At 48.7% G+C, this 16,062-nt stretch overlaps 1 protein-coding gene across 3 annotated transcripts in view; it reads right to left on the bottom strand.

Annotated features, from left to right (window-relative positions):
• Positions 1 to 16,062, bottom strand: part of GRAP2 (GRB2 related adaptor protein 2) — a 62,484-nt gene that overhangs the window by 6,575 nt on the left and 39,847 nt on the right. For 2 of the 3 annotated variants that reach the window (XM_047065003.1, XM_047065004.1), the window contains exons 2-5: positions 13,598 to 13,689; positions 6,347 to 6,438; positions 3,592 to 3,711; positions 8 to 176 (exon numbers count right to left, since the gene is read on the bottom strand). In XM_047065003.1, coding sequence (XP_046920959.1) covers positions 8 to 176; positions 3,592 to 3,711; positions 6,347 to 6,438; positions 13,598 to 13,675 — 459 coding nt within the window. In that variant the 5' untranslated portion in view covers positions 13,676 to 13,689. Of the gene's footprint in view, positions 1 to 7; positions 177 to 3,591; positions 3,712 to 6,346; positions 6,439 to 13,597; positions 13,690 to 16,062 lie in introns of those variants that run through there. The other variant, XM_047065005.1, reaches the window with a different exon arrangement.

The following is a 16,062-nucleotide window of genomic DNA, read 5'->3' as shown; positions in this document are numbered from 1 at the left end:
GGTGTACCTGATCCTCTCGGGTTCTATCCCTCAGAAAGATCTGCTTCTGTTTGGAGATGGAGGTCGTCCTGTAGTAGTCCACCAGCTTATTTAGAGATGGAAACTTCTCTGTCCACAGGAAGTAATTACCCTTGGTGTCTCTCATGACCTTGAAGTGCTGAACATCATCCTCATGCCTACAGATCAAGGAGAATCCACATTGTATATTACATCACGACAATGTCCCCACCCCCCAGGACTGACTGCCTCCAGGGATGCTGGAGTTCTGTTTGGGCAGGAAGTGGAACCGCAAGTGCCTGCCCATCCAGTGGCAGGTGGGGCTGGCTCAGTTAAATTCTAAGGGGAGATTTGTGGGAGGGACCGTTCAGGACACTGGCTGCATTAGAAAGGATTTTTACGTCAGCAGAAGATAATCTATTTTCTGACACCGGAGCCGACCTTTCATAAGAAAAAAAAATGTTTCCAGGGTGCCTGGGTGGCTCAGTTGGTTAAGTGTCTGACTTCGGCTCAGGTCATGATCTCACGGTTTGTGGGTTCGAGTCCTGCATCGGGCTCTCTGCTGTCAGCGCAGAGCCTGGAGCCTGCTTCAGATCCTCTGCCCCCCTCTCTCTCTGCCCTTCCCCAGCTCGCACACTCTCTCTCTCTCTCAAAAATAAATATTTAAAAAAAAGTTCTTTAAAAAAAAAAGGAAAGAAAAAAATGTTCTGAGTGCTTTAATGACTACAAGGTTAAGGACTCTTTACAATGTTTGTTTGAAACGTGGCAATCCCTGAGTTCTGTACTATGCTAAGAACTCTGACAAGACTCAGAGGGGAGGGCTTTTCACCCCCGTGACCTTTCCATTATCAAAAATACTTTGAACCAGCTCCTTTAAGCCCATAAACTAGCTCTGGACAGTAAGAGACCACCTTGAGAAATTTGTCACAATCGGTTCTCTATATAAAGGCGATCTCTTGGTCTTGGTTTACGTTTTACATAAGTAAGGTTACAGAAGATTTTGAACTTTTAGGGGAGAAAAGTTATATAGCGATGTGGTGTTTTCATTGTAAAGGACCTCTGAGATTGGTTAGCCTTGTCTCCATGTTACAGATGAAGGAGGACGCTGGTTCAGAGAGATGGGGGGGGGGGGGCTTGGCCAAGGCCACCGTGAGTGAGTGGCAGAGCTGAGGCAAGAACCTCGCTCTCTGATTCCAGTCTAGCGAATTGGGCCTGTCACACTGTGTGCACATGCTAACTTCTTTTAGATCGGCACCTTTTAGCACCAGCTGGAAATATTTGTACCAGAATTGGAGAAATTGGATTTTATTCATCTGGAAAGGGGGACCTTGGCCTTTATAATAGCTCAATTAGTAACAGCTCAATTTCTCAGTGTTTCTCCATCACCAAGTCCTTCTCTTTTGGATGTCAAGTTTATTTGTCAAACAGACATACATTTATGTCTAAAAATAAACTAATGATACGAATTGCCTGATCCAACAGAAAGGTCACGAATTTAAAGAGAGTTGGAGAGTAAAGATACCTCGGAAGGTTAGTGCAGGTTCCTTAAGGATGGAATCAGTGGTCCATGTTCAGAGGGGACAGGAATTTTGACTGATCTTCAGTCTCCTCTTATGTGCTGGGCTCTGCTCAGAGCCAGGTGAGCCTGCGCAGTGACCTCTGCTGGACTGCTCTGGGGTAGAACTGACTTTGCAATCACTGCATGGCCTTCCCCTTGGAGGTGGCCCCTAACAGATGCTTTCTTCACTCTAACACCACATGGCTTAATTCATTAAGTCATTACTCCTCACATCTGTGCGTGGAGGAGGAAATATTCTTGTGATATAATTATTCATCTACCACCTCTTAGTCAAAGAAACAGAGAGAGAAACATTAACCCTTGCTCTCTCATGAGCTGAGAGGACTGGATGTCAGGCTTGCAGCTGGTCATGTGCGCCCATGGAGAGAGAGTGGCTGCACCAATGTGTCAAGTTCAGAGAGGGGCCGAGAAAAGGATGTTACTCAGGGCTCCAGACTCTAAAACCTAGTGTTTCAGACCCTTAACAAATGCTAAGTGATAGGACTACAATTAGCTCTTAATTATCTTTGCATGACAGAAAGCAGATGTATGAATAAATGAAAATGATTTGCTTTGGAATACATTATGCCACATTTCTGCAAGAGATATAATCATGATTATGGCGATATTCACAAGGAGCTGCACTGGCAGAAGTCAAGGCTGACCGTTTTGGAGAATTCACCTTAGTGGAGGAACTATAAACCATAATTTCTAGCTGAAAAGCCACAGTCCACTTCATGCAAACCAAAGGCACCAAGAGATGCCCTTCAATGTAACCATTTCCGGGGTCCAGTCTGTAATCAGGGCCCTTAAGAAAGAGATTTGGTTGTAGGATTTATCAACAGAGCAAAATTGCATTAAAACCTGACAAATTTAGAATCTGTGATACATCAGTGTAGGCCTGAGCTAAAATTTACTACTGCCTAAGCTGTGAAAAAAAAAAAGTTTTAGTTAAGGAAAATTAAGAGTTTAAGTAAGATTGCAAGGGCAAAGCTAATGAGACCAAGCTATTTTTGAGCACTTTAGAGGCATACGTGCATATGAATGGTTGACCCATTATTTGTAAGTCCTTCCTACCTATTCCTTAAAATATCCATTCTTTCTAAAGAGTAAAGTGGCCTCAGTTCATTACCTGAGATTGGATTTATGCGCTTAAAGCACTAAAGCTGTATGCCTTTCAAAGCGTATTGAACAATCTGAACCAACATTTCCTGTCAATGAACTTGACAGGCGGTCCCACCACACACGTCTCCTCCTGCATGGAAATCAGTGTTAATTTATGCACTTTCACATGTGGCCACCACGCCTGATATGGGACTCGCGATTCCAGACAGGCTGACCACACGCAGTGTGCTCAGACTTGGGGTTTCTGAGTGTGGGGCTGTGTCATGTTTATGCCTGGACTGACTCACTTCCTCCCGGGTATGCACACGAGTGAGATTTTGCTGCTACCGTCCCTCACCCCAGCCCTCCTCGGCTCCCATCTGCTGCTGTCAGCTTGCTGCGTTACAGTGTGTTGACGTAGCCCTTCTTTTTGTGCCACCACGTACAACTACCTCTGTCTCCTACAGCAGTGACTTGGGATTTTAATTGTCCTCGGAGCCTTCTTCCGACGTATATCAGTAGTTAAAGAAAAGGTTCAGATTTAAACCTTGAGACAGATGTGGACAACTGGGAATTCTCCCTTCCTTCTCCTGCCCCACTTCCTTGCACAAATACTCATTGAACACCTACTGGGTGCAAGGCACTGTTAAAGGCACAAAGATGAAATAGAATAAAATCTTGTCCTTCCAGAATAAAAGTGCTCCTTCCAGAAGCACTTGGGCTGGAAGGGGAAGCAGATGCACATCTACATAATTTGGCCACAAACCAGCGTACTGAAGAGTTATATACATGTGTCATGGGAAGGAAATGGACGGCATCCCAGTTGATAAGATGCCTGGGCCCCTTGGCCACCATGCTCCTGAGCAATAAATAGGTCACATTCAAGAGGTCACCTCACGGCCTTAGCAGTCTGGGTTGGGGGTGGCCAGTACCTGACGGAGATGGAGAAGTCCCCTGGGGAGCTCTGGCTGGCCCGGATGATGAAGAAACCAACCTCCTTGCCCATCAGTAAGTTCTCTGCCTGGTGTCGGGAGAGGCCTTCGTGAAACCATCTATTAGATGAGATAAAACCAGAGGATCTTGGTGAGTTGCCAGAGCGATGGAGGGGAAGGGGAGAAGAGATGAGCCAAAGGGACAGAGGCCGGGGACTCTGGTCAGTAGAGAGCAGAAAGAGGCCGAAGGGGGGGCCGGGGCCTCTAAAACCAAACACGTGCTCTAGGCGGTTTGCAGGCGAGGCAAGTGAGTGTTCCCCTGACGCACCCCCTTTGTTCCTTCCCTCTCTCTCACTTGGAAAACCTGAATCATGGAAATGTGCCACTGCACCAAAATGGGACAGTGTGGGAGTGACTCGCTGCGGGAAGCGGCCGCCTGCTGGCAGCTATGTGAGGGATGTCACTAGGAAAGAGCGCTGCAGGGACAGACGATGTGCCAGCAAGACAGGAGCCCCTTCAGGCACTGGGGGACCGGAGCTGGGGAGCCGTGGGCTCTCCCCCAGGCTGAGAGCCCAGGGGCCCTCATGATCCGGGTGGCATGGAGCAAGGCTAGCAGCGACCAGAGAGCAGCGTCTACACAGCCAGCTCCGGGGCCCTCCCCCAAATCCAGGAAAATAATCTTTATGGTGGAAAAGAAGAAACAGGGGAGAAACTACACTTTCAGGGGAACAGTCAGGGTGGCAGGCAGCCTCTAAGTGTCGCGGCTGGTGGCAGAGTGCGTGTGAAGGCCAAGAGCTGCCATAAAGGCAAGGCAAACAGTAGCTGCAGCCTCAGGGCAGGTGGCCAGAAACCTCTCAACCACACAAGAGCGAAATGAGTGTTTGCGATCGCTCAGCGGCCCTAAGAGGGACTGGCCCCATTTCCGCAAGGCGGCTGCTCCATTGTTGCCCCTGGAAGGCTAGTATGTGCGTCCCCCTAAGGTGAATGTCCCATACTCTTTGGATGCCTTTGTGAGCAATTCTCTACGCTGTCTGGAATTTAGGAACCTAGACTCCAGACAGGAGCACCTTGTTCCAGGCCTGGTGCTGCAGGCGAAGTTTCTTTGGGCTCCGAGGGGCTGGAAGCAGAGGGTTTCTGGTGGTCACCTGCCTAGAGATCCTGCCGGGATACCTGTCGTGCTTTGCTGCAGGGCTGAACAAGGGACTGCCCGCCACAGCTTTTGCCTTGTGCAGGAAACGTAATGGGGCCGGGCAGAGGAATGGGCCACGCTCCTCGGCAGCCATACCTCAATGGAAATATTTTGGCAGAGGCAGCCAGCAGTCAGGAGATCGTTTAGAAAGTACACACTTATCCTCTGATGGGAGTTTGACACGTGACTTCAAGACTTGCAAAAAACGTCCACACGCTATAAGTTAAACGAGTGGGCAGGGTTACGTTATTACGCATCATTCCAAAGCTATTCACTTGTTCATTCAACAGTTTTTATCAAATACCTACTATGCGCTGACCTGCTTCTGGGCACTCGGGACACAGTGGTGAGCAAGGTGGAAGAGAACCCTTGCTGCCACGGAACTTAGGTTCTACCATGCTGAGACAGTGGACCCAGTTGTTCACTGTGACCTTGATAAAAAGGTTTCAGTAGGAGGAGAGAAGTTAGAGATAAGAGTGCACACAATTCTTTTGAAGAAGGGGAGTGGTAGCTGGAAGGGGACTTGGGATCAAGAATGTTTGTTTTTTTGTTTTTTTGTTTTTTGTTTTTTGTTTTTTTTTTGTTAGACGGGAGACATTGCAAAATCTTTGTGGATGGGAGTGACCCAGCAGAGAGGAAGAGAGAATTGGTGTGAGACAGAGAGAGAGGGGAGAGTTTCTGCCAGAGGCACAGACGATTCTTCCCAACCGGCCGCAGGAAAGGCAGTGTCCCAGTAAGTTGCAGGAGGTGGGTAGATGCAGTGAGTCAGGTGGGGGGATGGGCAAGAGGGGCTTTTCCGGTGGCTTGATCGTCCCAGTGACCCTGGAAGGAAGGCCCTGAGTCAACAGTGCCGTGGGGGAGGGGCTGGAGGCTTGAGGAGCGAGAAGGTGTGAGGGGGTCATTGAGGAGATTACAGGGCAACATCGAGCGCTGAGGTCAGTGGTCATTCTGTCGGTTCAGCGGTCAGTCCTGGTTCACAGGGTCGCCCACACCGCTTGGGGTTTCTAACAGACCTCTGCTCTTTGGGCTAGACTGTGACTCGCGGACCAGATTAGATTTCTATCTAACTTTTGTGGTCAATTCTTGAGACAAGCGAGACCCAATCTCAATTTTTGTTTCCTCCTTAGGAAGGGAATTTCCTCTTCCCCCCACTCTGATTGTTCTCACTGGTTTGAGCACGGTTTAGGGAAGGCAGGGAGCTGTGTGGGGTCCCTAGTGAGGGTGGAAGAGGTTGGGAGAAAAGACTCGCTCTGAAGAGGCAGCTTCTGACACGGGTGGCCAACAGCGCCCCCGGTGGAATTTGTGGAAACCCTGTGATTGCGGTTATAGATGAGTTTAGCTTATAAACCTAAAATAGGCGATACATGCACATGGTATAAAATTCAAAAGGGAATGCAGTGAAATGCAAATCTCCCTCCCACCCTGGCCTTCAGCTTTGTGATTCCCTCTCCAGAGGCAACCGGTTTTGACAGTGTCTTGGGTATGGATGGATAATTTTAGTGACTGCTGAAAAAGTAAGGGGAGTGTGAGTGGGTAGGCCCGTGTCAGCAGGCTGGAAATACTTACTCAGGAAACTGGATGTCTATAAAATTCTTGGGCACATATCCTTCTTGGCTCCCAAGCTCCGCCTTGAACCACTCCTCTTGGTTACTTAAGATCTACATGGAAGAGAAGGAAGGAAGGACAAAGATTGTAGGGAGGACGCCAAGAGGCAGAAGAAAGGGGCTGCGGGGCAAAGAACACCCTTTCGGATTTAGAGGGAAATAAGCCAGAGAGACAACACAGGGGCTCCAGTGGGAGAGCAACAGGTTTGTCTCTAGAGTTTAGCTTCCTTGACCCCGAGCTAATTTCTGTCCCCTAGTGCCATCCACACATGGGACGCCACCATGGTGTGACCTCCCAGACTCAGCATTCAGGGGCCTCTCTGCAATCCTTTCTATGTTGGAAACTCATGTGTCCCAGATCTCAGCATCTGAAGCTCCTCATGTGAGCAGGTGTTGGGAAGGCAAGAGCGACCACTCCATGGCTTTTTTCTTCTTTGCTAGGTAACCAGGAACCTTTTAAAAATTTAATTTGTTCCTTTTTTTTTTTTTCAACAAGCAAATTAAAACTTAAACATCCAGTGGGGCCAGCTTTGAAAACAGTAACTCTCTGTGTTCACACTCCATGTGCTTCACAAACAATTTGGACGTAACTCAAGATGTTTGGGATGCCTTTTCTAAACTTGCTTTTAGAGCCAGATCACAAGCAAAACCAGAAGTTCGGTCTCATTACTGTATGGTCCTTCTTTGACTGTGACCCCAAATGCTATCACTTCCCTTGATTACTCATATGACTCACCACTTGGCTCTATGTGGCTTCTGGTTATTTCAGAAAATAGTAGTTTCGCTATTAAAAGACAAATATTTGCCCCCATCCCCCACTGAGAATGTTTCTAAAGCGGGCGGCATGGACTTGAACAATAATGAAGACGGCAGAGGAAAAAAATGAAAAGAAGCTTAACGGTGTCATTGAGCCACTGAATTAGCCACGCTGGAGCCCTCCTGCTTCGGGACTTTGTATGAGAAGTAATAAATTTGCATTATTGTTTAAGCCGCATTTAAGTTTCTGTTTCTTGTAGCTGAAGACTCCGTAACAGATAGACATGCTACACTAAAGGAGAAAGCAGAAGGTGGGCAGGAAAGACTGCCTGGAGGAGAGGCCCTGGGGTTGCCCAGGCAACGGAAGGAGTTACCCAGGCAAAGTCAGACGGCGCAGGAACTTCTGGGATGAGAGGAAGTGAGGTGCATTCTGGGAAGGAAAGGCTTCCGTCCCGTGGGAGGTTAGATTGTGGCCCCAGGGGCCGAGGGGATACCAGAGGTACAGGCCCTTGTAGCCCATGTTGGAAAGTCTGGGCTTCCATCTTGAAATTTATGGGGAACCACTAAAGGATTCTGAGCAGGGACATAACACAGCCAGAATTAGAGCCAAGAAAGAGCCCTGCGTCAGAAAGTGAAGACGGATTGGGCGGGGGAAAGTCCGGGAAGGGAGTGCAGCCATCCCAGCGAGGGGCGAAGAGGTATTTTAGGGGAACCTGGAAGCAAAGTGTGCGGGATTTCGCGACCGTTCTTGGAACCAAGGGAGAAGCGGACTCTGGGAGGGCTCCGGATTTCGCCCTTGGGAGACCGAGTGGGTGGTGATGGCTTTGCTAATACATGAGGAGAAGCAGGTCTGAGGCAAAACCCATGGGCTTCAGATTGCATGTGGGTGCATGTGGGTGAATCCAAGCTGCCCCCTGAGTCTGAGGAGAAAAGCTCAGAGGGCCGTTGGAGATGTGTGTCTGGGCTGGGCAGAGAGGTTGGGGCTGGCACTGGGGATTTCAGAGTCGTCCTATGGCAGGTGGAGTTGAAGTCTCGGTCCCATGGGTTTCTCTGTCCCAGGGAGGAGCAGAGATGAAGACAGCGAAGTAACTGATTATTTCGAATATCACCCCCGGGGTGGAAGAAAGGGGCCGGCCCTCCGCGTTTGGAATTGAGAAGGCTTGGTTTCCAGCTTGGCCCTGTCATTCGCTGTGTGACTTTCCGCAGGTCAATTAGCCATCTGATAAATGGGGACAGTGACAACCAGCTAGCATCTCCCGAGCTGATGTGAGGATCAGATGAGCTCTGGTGCCTCGAAGTCCTTCAAAAAGTGCATACTGAAAGGGGCGCCTGGGTGGCTCAGTGGGTTAAGCGTCTGACCTCGCCTCAGGTCGTGATCTCGTGATCTCGTGGTTCGTGGGTTCGAGCCCTGCAGCAGACTCTGCTGACAGCTCAGAGCCTGGAGCCTGCTTCAGATTCTGTGTCTCCCTCTCTCTCTGCCCCTCCCTCCCTCTGTCTCTCTCTTTCTCAAAAGTAAATAAACATTAAAAATTTTTTAAAACACAATTCTGCAAAATGTGGTATTCTTGGGAGGGAGACCTCCAGCTCTGAAGGACATAGTAGGGTTTATAAGTTCTTTAAAGTGTTATATGTGTATGTTTTGAATTTAATCACCTGTTCTGAAGAAATAAAAGTGTGTCTCATATTTGAGTTCTAGAGTTGCTGAGGACAGAAAACTTTATAGTTTCTATCATCAAATATGACTGCTGGTATCACTAAGGACTCGTGGGTATGTGTATGCCGAGAGGGGGCGGAGTGGGGGGGAGCAGAAAAATCTAGGTCAAAAAAAGCACTTGGAAACCCGGCACCAGTGCCCGGGATTCACACAGAGAACACAAGGACACTTCACTCCATGCCTTCACCCCTCAACGTATGGCTTTGGAGTTCCTTTCTCCCATCACATGGGAGTGCGATGTTTGGGCTGGGTAGCACATGTCAAATACGAAGGTGAGCGGGGATAAGGTAAAAGAGGCCATGTGGAAATTGGCTCATCACGGTAAGAACCAACTATGTACTTAGTTCTCTGACCTGAAACCAGCTGTAATTTTAGTCATTGTGGCTCACACCCATCTACCTCCTGTAGCAACTGAAAGATTATCCCACAATGGCGGCCATTTCTCCCCACCACCTGGTGCTCCGTCTGCCTAAGATCGTGTTCCCAGAGAGGTGAATTTACAGGCTTTTTATGGCGTATAGAAGGCAAGGTTTTAAAAGAATCTCATTTTCTGCAAAGAGGAGTGTTTGGGGGGAGGTGGTTTCCTTCTGCCGTTGTTGGCCCAGGGCCCCATACTTCCTGTTCTTCTCATCTCTCTGTCTGTTCGGTTCCCCCTATCTCTTGTCCCCATCATGAAAACTCGAGCAAGGGGTTCAGCCTGAACACATGAGGTTTTACACTTCACTTTACTGTATGTTAATTCGTATAATGTTGCCTACGAGAATAATTTTCTGGGTTACATGGCCTGAGAATAAGTTAGACGTGGGAAGAGGACAAAATGTACAGTTGGGAGAATTTTAAAATTGGATGGAATTATAGCTCTTAGAGGCATAGCAGAAATCTGAAGTATTGCAGTTAATTACATAGGATTAACTCTTCATGCTTTCAGGTCACTGTTTTAGTAGGAAGAAACAGGGTTGAGTTAGACACAGTACAGAAGCGGGTGGAAATGGACTGGGTCGTTTTTTTTTTTTTTTTTAAACAGCGGCAGATTTCAGAGGGAACATGTTAAGTCCGGGGCCGCACAGAGCTGCCGGTCCAAGGGGTTGAGGCATGAACATAAAATTATCTGACTCCTAATGTTTCCGTCACAGGAGAAGCTGGATCGAGCCATTCGGCCAGAGTTCCCCGTCCATCATCTTGTTCATCGTCCTTTGATCGGCATCTAGTGAGCACCTGCTGTTTGCGCTTAGGTGCTGGGAATACAGAGATGAAGACGCTGAGGCCTGTGTCCCGGGGAACTCACAGTCTAGAGGGGGTTAGCTGGTGGTGAGCTCGTCAGACCTTGTTTGTACCTTTTAGTGAAAAAGTCTGTTTAGTCTTTTAGCACGAAAAGTCTAGGATGAAAGAGCATCCCAGGAGTAAATTGCTGGGGCGGTCAAGAGCTGCTTTGGAAAGCAATTGCAAGATCTTGGGGCTTTTTACCCATCTCTGGAGCGGAGGGGCAGATGTTGCAGTCATACATAGAGACCCACGGGCAGGGCTACTGACCGCCATGATAGAGACATGCTGTGGGGTCCGGCCAACAAGCCCCTCTCCACTTTTCTTTCCATCAGCACAGCTGCAAGGAACAGAATTTGAAAAGGACAGGTTTGCCCTTCTGATGGAATTCTACACGAGCGTGCAGAAATGCAATTTAACAATTCATGCAATTTGCGCTGAGCACCTATTTGGGGCTGTGACTTGCGTGGGGGGCGCTGCTGGGAAGACACAAAGATGAACCGGCTTGGCTCTGCTCTCAGGGAGCTCCTAGACGGAGGGAACCACCCCTCATTCATTCATCAAATATTAGGGAGGGTCACCTTTCTGCTGTTTTGGACACTGAGGCAGACCTGGCCCCTGCCCTCACAGAGCTTTGGCGAGTGGAATAGCCGACACATGCACGGGCGGTCAGGATCCCACAGGGTAAGGGCAGTGATGGGAGGTGGGTGTAGTGTTCGTAAGAGCACAGGGGTTTGGCTGCTCATAAATAACCATCTCGGGAGGGGAGATCAGCAGCACCTTGAATGACGTGTGTTGCCATGCCGTGGAAGAGCTAAAGAGGGAGTGACTCATTTTGCTGGGGCCATAGGGGGTGTGGACGATTAGTGAGGGTTCCGAGGCAGAGGTAGTCAAATATGGCTGTGGAGGAGAAAGGCATTTGGAGTACGGGGAGAGTGCGAGAAACTCGGTGTATATATTGCAGCGTGACCTGGGCGTTACATACACAAGGGTGTGTGTATGTGCGTGTGCGTGTATGTATGTGTGCGTGTTCACGGACGAGAGCTTGGGGAAGTAGGGGAGCGGGTTGGGGCCAGGTGGCTTAACTTTCTATCAACTGGTAATGGGGAACCGCTGAATGTTTTTGAGCAAGTAGGTGATCTGACCTGATTTTTTTCCCAGAAAGATCCTCCGAAGACTAGTACGTAGAATGATTGAAGGAGTAAGAGACAGGAGGTGATGAAATCAGTCAAGGGGCTGTGGCGATGGTCTGAACGGTGGCAGGAATGGGCAATACTGGAATACGGCAACCATTCACGGAACATCCACTTTGAGGTGGGGCCATTACCTCTAATCCTTCCCCAAACCCTGCAAAATAGTTACGGTCCCCGCTTGCAGATGAAGGACAGTGAAGCTCAGAGGGGCAGGGGACCGATCCAGGGCCATACAGCTAGTCAGCTGGGATTCAAACTCCCAACTTCTCTGGCTCTAAACTCCTGCTCCTTTTTACTTCATCAGACTCCTCTCTCGTGAGGCGGGGGATTGCTTGAGAGATCTCAAGAAAGAAGAATATTCAGGACAGAGTAATGTTGAGGAGCGAGGCAGAGCTCCAGTCAGATGCAGAAGAGGGACAGCTAACGGTGTCACCTTCTACAGGCGCTGTAGTAGTGTCATGCTATGATACATTAAGGAGATCACGGGTGGACTTGAAGGGAGTGTTGAGGGTAAGAGGCAGTTTCCAGAAAGTTCCAGCAGACTCAGTGGGAGGTGAGGAAGTAGAGGCACCAGCACAGGGAACTCTTCCTGGTGTTGGGAGCCAAGGAGAAGAAAGAAATCAGGAGGTGGACTGAGAAGCAGAGTTGAGGAACATTTTTTTCTTTCTGCTTTTCTGAGGAATAGGAAACTCTTGAGCAAGATATTGGGTTCTGTTCGCAATGGGAGATGAGGGGTGGGAGTTGGCCCGTTGGCCTCTTTTGAGCGAGGACCCTGTATAGTGGTTGATAATCACATGGTCACAATATCCCAGAGAGAAGGGAGGGACTGCTCACCGTGTGGCAGATGCCTCTGTGGCCTTGGTAAGATCCCACAGAAGTGAAGGTCGCCTCTCCCTGGGTGGGCGGCCCAGGTGACGTTTTGACCTTGAGAAGCTCCAGCATTGAAGGCACACCCTTCACAGCTATCTTACTAGAGCTTGCAAGGTGAGAGCGGTTAGAAGGACAAATACTGGGGGTGTTCAAGTCCCAAACCAAGTGACTTTCTGAGTCACCCCGTCACATACTGACAAGGCTCTCGCTACGGCAAATATACTTCTTAGGGGCGAGACACTGGTGGCCTCAGTGTTGCTGTGCAGGCTGAGAAGGCCCATGTCGGCTGCTGAGGAGTAGGAATCAGGATTTCTGAGGGTGCTCTGTGGCCAGGCCGGTGGGGGGGGGGTGGGCATTAGCGTCACAGACTCCCCAAATGGCCTGCAGAAGGGCTTCTGGTTTTGCTCAAAATCGGGGTTAAGATGTGAAGCCCGCAAGTGTGATGCATGGAATGTGGAAGTCCAAGGCCACTTTGTCTCTGCACGTAGCCACAACAACTCAAATGTGGGTGTTAGGCAGGTTTTAAGGCGTCCCCGAACGGCTGGGGTGTGCATGGCCTCCATTGGCCCACGTCTGTTCCAGTCATCTTTTCCCGGCTGTCTCCAGCCTGCACCCTCGGTTGAGTTTTGGCGACACTGAACCTCACAGTGCTCACTGAAGCCACATGGGCTTGCTTACATCTGAGCTTCCGGTAAACGTCCAGCCACGTTCCCTGCATTCCCCGGCCACAGGTGTTGCTGCAGCTTCCTGCCACCCCATCTCTCGAGTGGGATCCCTTGTTCCCTCACCTGTGCTCCCTGAGCACTTAGACGAGAACATCTGTAAGAGCCCTTTGGATGGATTTCTTTCCCTCTCCAGACCACAAGTATCTCAGGACAAGGATGGTGACTTATTTCCATCAGGTACCCTGGTAACTGGCACCCGGGAGCTCAGAAGGAACCCTTTTGATTGAGGTGAATTTCTCTTTTTTGAAAGAAACCACATGCAGTTCTGAAGAAACAAAGGCATGGGGGGAGCACCTGGATGGCTCAGTGGGTTAAGCATCTGACTCTTGATTTCGGCTCAGGTCATGATCTCACATTTTGTGAGTTTGAGCCCCACATCCGGCTCTGCACTGTCAGTGTGGAGCCTGCTTGGGATTCTCTCTCTCTCTCCTTTTCTCTCTGCCCCTCATCCATTCGTTCTCTCTCTCTCTCTCCCTCAAAATAAATAAATAAACTTAAAAAAGAAAAGAAAAGAGAAGAAAAGAGAAGAAAAGAGAAGAAAAGAGAAGAAAAGAGAAGAAAAGAGAAGAAAAGAAAAGAAAAGAAAAGAAAAGAAAAGAAAAGAAAAGAAAGCCATGGGTTGTTCGATGAACACAGTGACCAGACCAGAGTAACCCAAACTCCCCCGCGGCTCCCCGGGGCCCCACGTCACCTACCTTCAGAACATCTCCGGTGTGAAAGCTCAGCTCATCCTCGCCGGAGGCGGTGAAGTCAAACTTGGCAATGGCTTCCATGTTGTGATGTGAAGCTGGAAGAGAGGTAATGTGTTTATTGTGCCTTTCTGTCCAGGGAAGGGCTCAGAGCAGCGGGCACCTAGCAGTCTTAGCGGGTGGTAGGTGCTTGGCCGAAGGTCTCCGGGCCTGAGAGGAAGACCCAGGTTCACAGGGAGGGCTTTTGTTTTTGAGGACTTGCTGCGGAAGGGAGCCTGTGGGATCTGCTTCCCGTCGTTCCCTGAATCCCCAAGCTCCAGGAGCGGGAAATGAAGGCCAGCAGCGCCTTTCCCCTTTCTCCTCCCTTTGCCTGCCCGGCCTGTCACCATCTCTGGGGCATCTCTGCTTCTGGTTGATAAGGATTGAAGACTCACTAGCATCTCTAACTTGGGGCCCGAGGGGCTGGAAAGACTGTTCTGTAAACATCGTCCTGAGGCTGTCCCTTGGCAGCTATATTTAACCAGGCGGTGTTAATTAGACAGATGCCATTTTCTCTTTTACATCTGAATCATTTAAGAGAATTAGGCAGCATCGGCCAGTGGGGAACTTAGCATCCTTCCACATGGCTTGAGAGTGGAAAACATTCTGGCTTTAGAGTCAGGGGACTCGATTAGTCAGATTCCTTATTGCATTATTATAGTGTGAGCCAAGCACATTTTGAAAGATACCATTATAATACCTCTGAATTGAGTTAAAATGCCCCCACCCCCAGTAATACGCAAGGCCTGTGTAAAATAAGAAAGTTAGCCTACAAATGAAATACAGTTGTTGTTTTAGGAGACAGGGGGGATGTCATAGAGCAGAGTCCTGGTTTTGTTGGTGAATAGCTGTATGTTCTTGTGTAATAACTAAACCTCTTGGAGTCTCAGTTTCCTTATCTGTAAAGTGGAGATCATAATATTCAACTAATAAGGATGTGAGATTAAATTCAACAATAGACGCGGGGTGCCTGGGTGGCTCAGTCGATTAAGCGTCCGACTTCGTCTCATGTCATGATCTCACAGCTCATGAGTTTGAGCCCCACATCGGGCTCCGTGCCGACAGCTCGGAGCCTGGAGCCTACTTCTGATTCTGTGTCTCCCTCTCTCTCTGCCTCTCCCCCGTTCGCACTCTCTCTCTGTCAAAAATAAATAACCATGAAAAAAAATTTAAAAAAATAAATTAAACAATAGACACAAAATGTTGCACGAGATAAAACTAGGTAGTCTTTCTGTCTTTAAAATAATTGTATTTGAATGAATTTATCCTCAGCAAAGGGAGCCTGGCCAAAAAGAGCTCAAAAACAGAAAAGACAGAAGAGTTTTCTTCTGATTTCTCCCATCTTTTATGAACTTTCCTCTTTGGAATTTGATGCCTATTCTCCAAGACCTGCAAGTCCTTTGTTTCTGTGCTAAGACAGTTCGCTGTTGGGACAGTCTTGGAAGCTGTTGTTTGGCATTTACGTTTGTCAGAATGTGCCAAAGTCTGAACCCCTTTACGTCAGTGAACTCACACCTAATGACTTTCAGTGACCAGTAAACCAGGACCACAATCACCCTCTCTGTGGGAATTTCCACCGAAGTGACAAGATTTAGGTGACTAAGGAAGGTGGCTGCCCGGTGGGGAGGGTGCGGCACGAAGAGATCAGGGGATTAAAGCCACTGCCACAGTGATGGCAGCCAAGTGACCCGTTTCTCTGACTTTCCACATTTGTTTGGTCTTCCAAAGGTAATCTGTAGAGATGACGATTACCCATCTGAAAGATAGATATTAGGCAAAAAAATATTTCAGGAGCCCAAGCAAAATGTCATAGTTAACTGTGTGCCAAAATTTATCCCCCCCCCCACACACAAAGATATATACTTTTTGTATCCTTTCTTCAGGATCTGTCCATCTAAGGCAAATTAAAATTGTGACCTAGGATGGCCCACTCAACAGGAAGGAGTATTCTGCCCTCCTTAGTGAGTGCTAAATGCTTTTGCTGATTTGCTTCACCCCGTGGCTTTAACATGAAAAGCCTCCCCTAATTAAGGCCTTGCTTTGAGTTTGCAGGGAGATGTGGTGTCCGTGGGTCACCCTCATGGTATTGACACAGATACTGGTCACCTCAGGAGATCAAGTGTCAGGTGAATGGTCCTGAAATCCAAGATCCCATTTCTATGCAAATTTACCTTAATAAGCAGGATGGAGACAAGGGGAGGGCAAATGCTAAACATATTAGAAAGTCACATAAATTAGGGATGCAAAAAATATCCAAGGCATGCTCTAGATATGACCTTGAGCTTGGGAAGATCTTTCCTATGTTACATGGAACTCGGATCCGGCCTGGGCGCTTGGACCAGGCTGGCCGTGCATAACTTCCGTGAGGAGGTGAGGCAGCGTTGCTCCTGAAGCACCAGCTCTCTCTCTGCCTTCCCCCCGGGGCCCATAAC

The sequence above is a fragment of the Lynx rufus genome, unplaced genomic scaffold (genome assembly GCF_022079265.1).
Source record: "Lynx rufus isolate CCGP_SWC_20201006 ecotype Redwood Valley unplaced genomic scaffold, mLynRuf1.p SCAF_7, whole genome shotgun sequence".
NCBI classification, from domain to species: domain Eukaryota; kingdom Metazoa; phylum Chordata; class Mammalia; order Carnivora; family Felidae; genus Lynx; species Lynx rufus.
The sequence above is the reverse complement of the archived record's forward strand: the minus strand, read 5'-3'. Positions and strand labels throughout refer to the sequence as shown.